This window comes from Prunus dulcis, chromosome 4 (assembly GCF_902201215.1).
Source record: "Prunus dulcis chromosome 4, ALMONDv2, whole genome shotgun sequence".
Lineage (NCBI taxonomy): Eukaryota > Viridiplantae > Streptophyta > Magnoliopsida > Rosales > Rosaceae > Prunus > Prunus dulcis.
This window is the reverse complement of record NC_047653.1, coordinates 13,377,912-13,382,280: the sequence shown is the minus strand read 5'-3', so window position 1 is coordinate 13,382,280 and position 4,369 is coordinate 13,377,912. Positions and strand designations below refer to the sequence as shown.

At 36.1% G+C, this 4,369-nt stretch overlaps 1 protein-coding gene across 1 annotated transcript; it reads left to right on the top strand.

Moving 5' to 3' along the window:
• The first annotated feature begins 703 nt into the window (after nt 1–703).
• Nucleotides 704–3,303, top strand: LOC117624698 (septum-promoting GTP-binding protein 1-like). The gene is made up of 6 exons (XM_034356104.1): nt 704–1,184; nt 1,279–1,399; nt 1,511–1,607; nt 1,710–1,749; nt 2,300–2,383; nt 2,772–3,303. Exons 1-6 carry the CDS (start codon nt 870–872, stop codon nt 2,934–2,936), a joined length of 822 nt encoding a protein of 273 aa, XP_034211995.1. The 5' UTR covers nt 704–869; the 3' UTR covers nt 2,937–3,303.
• Nucleotides 3,304–4,369: the final 1,066 nt, after the last annotated feature.

The following is a 4,369-nucleotide window of genomic DNA, read 5'->3' as shown; positions in this document are numbered from 1 at the left end:
TGCACCTTCGCTAAAAAAATCATGGATCTGCCAGTGAGTCCAACCAATTGAATAAGCTACCATCCTAAGTAATTCCTTGCAGTGCACTGGAGAATAAAAAGGAAAAAAGGAAAAAAGGAAATATGCACATCTCTACACATAGGGAAAAAAAAAGAATGCACAGCGAGCGGAAAAAAAGAAAGAAAAGTAGAAGAAATTGTTTATGTCCCCCTTTGATTAGTGGTATTATTATTTGTTGTTATCAATGAAATTACATCATACGGTCGAATTTTCTATCTACTTAGTATGTTTGTATGTAAATTAAATTTAATCCAATCAAATTTGAAATCCTGAGCCCGTCCCTAATGCTAAATTCACATACACAGCAGAACAGAAGCATTTAAAAGGTCGCATTCTTGATTTTCTTATCTAAAATAAAACACCATACAATTAGAATAAGCTACTTGTGCTCTGTCTATGCATGTCCACAAAGTTTTATTCCTTTTTTAAAAAAAATGCTTCATTTATCCACCCCACCCCCACACAACACTTCGTCCTTTTCACCGAAATTACCATAATGCCCATGCATAACCCGACACCAATATTTTAGTCTCAATCTGAAATGACCAAAACACCCTTATGAACGAAGTGTTCAAGAAGCCGGCATTTTGGACTGTTTGGGGATCCGCAATAAAATACCGGTCAACTGTCCTCTCTCTCCCTCCCTTGCTTAGGCTGCTACTCAGTCGCCTTCCGGACTTTCCTGGCATTGGGTTAGCTCAAAGTTCACGTATCACCCAAATTACCAAAACCCAAGAAAATACACCACAAAAACAAGAAGCAAGTTTCCAATTCTATGAACGCACAACATTCATGAAGCTGCCACAAACATGACACAACTTTGCAGAAAAATTGTTCACGTCAATCTGCGCTGGAACATATTCGACCGGGTTTCGATTATTAGGGAGTTTTTCAAGTTCATCTGGGACAGGTTTCTGGTTTGCTCCATAGGGAAGCCGGCGATCCGGTACCGGAGATTGCCCCTGGGGACGACGTTGTCGCCTCCCCCGGAAGCCGTAGAGGGGGTTTTAGTAGTGGATAACCCCGCCACTACGAGCTGTAAGGTGTATGAGACGGATGCGGATTTGGTGAGCTTGAAGGTCAGCTTGTTGGGTGATTGCCAGATTGGAAAGACAAGCTTTATGGTAATTATATAACCAATTTAAAGTTTCTTAATTAATTTTGCTGCTATTAATGATGAACATTTCTAATTCATTTTTTTGTTTTGGGTTCTTCAAGAGCAAATATGTTGGGGATGAGCAGGAACAGAGGTATTTGGAGATGACAGGGGTGACTTTAATGGATAAGACACAAATTGTTCAAGGAGCTCGGATTTCATTTAGTCTATGGGATGTAGGAGGTACGTATAAATGCATTGAAATGTTCTCTTATCAGAGATTCTGATCGGTGTTACAAATTTGACTTGTTATTATATTTTTTTGTGTTGATATGTAGTTTTTGGACTTTGTAGGTGACCAGAGTTCGATGGATCATGTTCCAATCGCCTGTAAAGATGCCGTAGCAATTTTTTTCATGTTTGATCTTACTAGTAGATGCACACTGAACAGGTATGTTCATAATTTTTCTGATATTAGATTTCTGAGTTAAAATTAACTCATATGTTTACTACGGTTAATTAACTGGGGTTTTGTTTTTGGGTGTGCTTGCAGTGTTGTTGGATGGTACACTCAAGCAAGAAAATGGAATCAGGTACCATTTACAGTTTTTTTCTTTTTTGGAGGACTTTTCTTGTTTAGAAGGGCGATAATATATTAAACTCACACACACTATACGTATAAGACTCGAAACTAGAACTTTGCCTAGGAGAGCAATTACTTCAAACCACTATACTAGTGGGTCCTTTGCAATTATAGTTCATTTTTTGCATATATATATATATATATAACTAGTTTTTTCTTTTCCCCAGTTATTATCTACTGATATTAGTAGTTTTTGATTGGGGGGGAATTTCTCATTTACTTTTGCCCCAAATGGTTTTTTCCACAAAGAAAATAATAAAAGCACTCTGCATCTTTGCAAAGGCAACATGTATTCCATTCATAATGCTTTACTTACCTGTGGCAATGATGGACTTTGCTTTAATCATAAATCACTGCGTTACTTCATTGAGTAATTAAGTTAATCATCACTGTTCATGATGTCAAAATTGTGGCAACCCAGCTTAAAAACAATTGATGCCAAATTAAGTTCTCTCTAGTTATGAATTTGTATCTAATTAAGTTCCTACTTTCTGTTGCAGACAGCAATTCCCATACTAATTGGGACAAAATTCGATGATTTTGTAAGACTTCCCCCTGATCTGCAATGGACAATCGTGACCCAGGTAAACCAACTTCCTGCAAATTTTGTTTAGTACTAATAATGCTAGAGTTATCGAATGGACGTCAAACGATACGGTCGATACTATTTTCCGGTAAAAACAACCTTATTGATAAAAACAAAACAAAACAAAAACCTAAGTCTTAGCAAAGAACTGGGTTGCCGTGACCATCAGGGTAGCTGATGATTTAGTTTTCAAAGTGTGACATGTGAAGGAGAAGAATGTTTGGGATAAAAATAAAAGACTTGGGGGGTCCTCTTTCGTCAATTCTGTGACTAAAAAAGACATGCCAAACTCACTCAAAATTTCTTCTCTTTCCGCGTGGAGGATAAGAGCCGAAGAAGGGCCACTTGTTGACTAAAGCTTTACATGTTGAATTTTATTCGTGCAGGCCAGGGCTTATGCAAAGGCTATGAAGGCGACCCTTTTCTTCTCAAGTGCAACCCACAACATCAACGTGAACAAGATCTTCAAATTCATCTTGGCCAAGCTTTTTAACCTGCCATGGAAAGTAGAGAGGAATTTGAATATTGGAGAGCCCATCATCGATTACTGAGTTGTATTACTCAGTTCACTGATCCATTTGTGTACATATATAATTGAGGGAGAAAAAAAAAAAAGACAAAAAACAAAGAAAGAAGAGGAAAAAAGAAATGTGAGTTAGAAAAGGAAAAGGGAGATTTTATTTTCAATTCCCAGCTGTAATTTACCCAAGAAAATCCCTTTAGTCTTTCTTTTCTTTTGGCCTTAGAGTGCTCACCCCTGTCTTGTTATCTGATCATTACTTACACAATGACAGAAGAAATTACAGAGAGGTGATAGTTTTTTCTTTTGTCTTTTTTTTTTTCTTCTTTCCTTGTGGTCATAGTTGATTTACCAATTATCATGGCTATGTAGGATATATGGTGGTATTTGATGGTCGATGCAGTGAGAGTGTTTTTTTTTTTCTTTCAAAATTCAAGCAATTGTTTAAATTATAAAGAAAGGCGGTTTAATTTTGCGACCATTAATCTGTAAATTAAGGCTATTTTTTATTGAATTAAACTCCGTTTGAAAAAGAAGAAAAAAATTGTGGTGTTTAATTAAAAAATAAAATAAAATGCTTTGCTTCCTCAGTTTAAGCCCATAATAATTTGACATCTTACAACTTAAATTTGGAGGCAAGAGCCCATTGCACCATCAACTGAACGTCGGTGTGCAAGCCCGTTTATATCCTTATAATAACCGAAATAGATATATATATATATATATATATATATTGACGGAAATAAAAAAGATTGCCGCCAAGGAGAGAAAAAGTTGATAAATTGAAATTAAACCAAATTTTCTTATCATAACTCTCTCGTGTCGTAGAAAAAAAAGAGAGGCTGATTTTCCAATCATTTTTTGTCCACTTACACTCTATTTATTGAAAATTGTATGTTCACACTTAGATTTTCTCACTCATCTTTTATCCGCTTATATTCCCTTTTGCTTTTTTAATATTTTTTTCTTGATGAATTTGGGGAGGGGTTAAACACCCTAGACACAAGACCAAAAACAACTAAAAGCAAATCAAACGGGTTCTAGGAACCCTTAATACATCATTGGCTAACAAGTATGCCACCCAAGGAGGGGCAATATCCAAAAGACAAAGGCCAAGGTCTCCATTGAAACTTGCATTAGCCAAACAATCTGCAACACTATTCTTCTTACGGTAAACATGTTGAAGTCTGCACTAACCAAGAATATCCATCATCTGTTTGCATTCAGTGATAATTCCAGCAAGAGCAGAAGGGGTCACTCCAATCTTGCCTAGAGAATAACATATCATAAGCAGTTTTTGTTGGCGTGTGCATGAGTTCAGGAAAGTGATTTCCTAATTAGTATAGTTGACTAATTCTTGTACAATTAGGACTTTGTTTCCTAGTTTATTTTATTTCCTTGTTAAACCTGTAAAACCTATGTAAACATATAAATAGCTCATTATGGAGATGAATAGAAAGGATC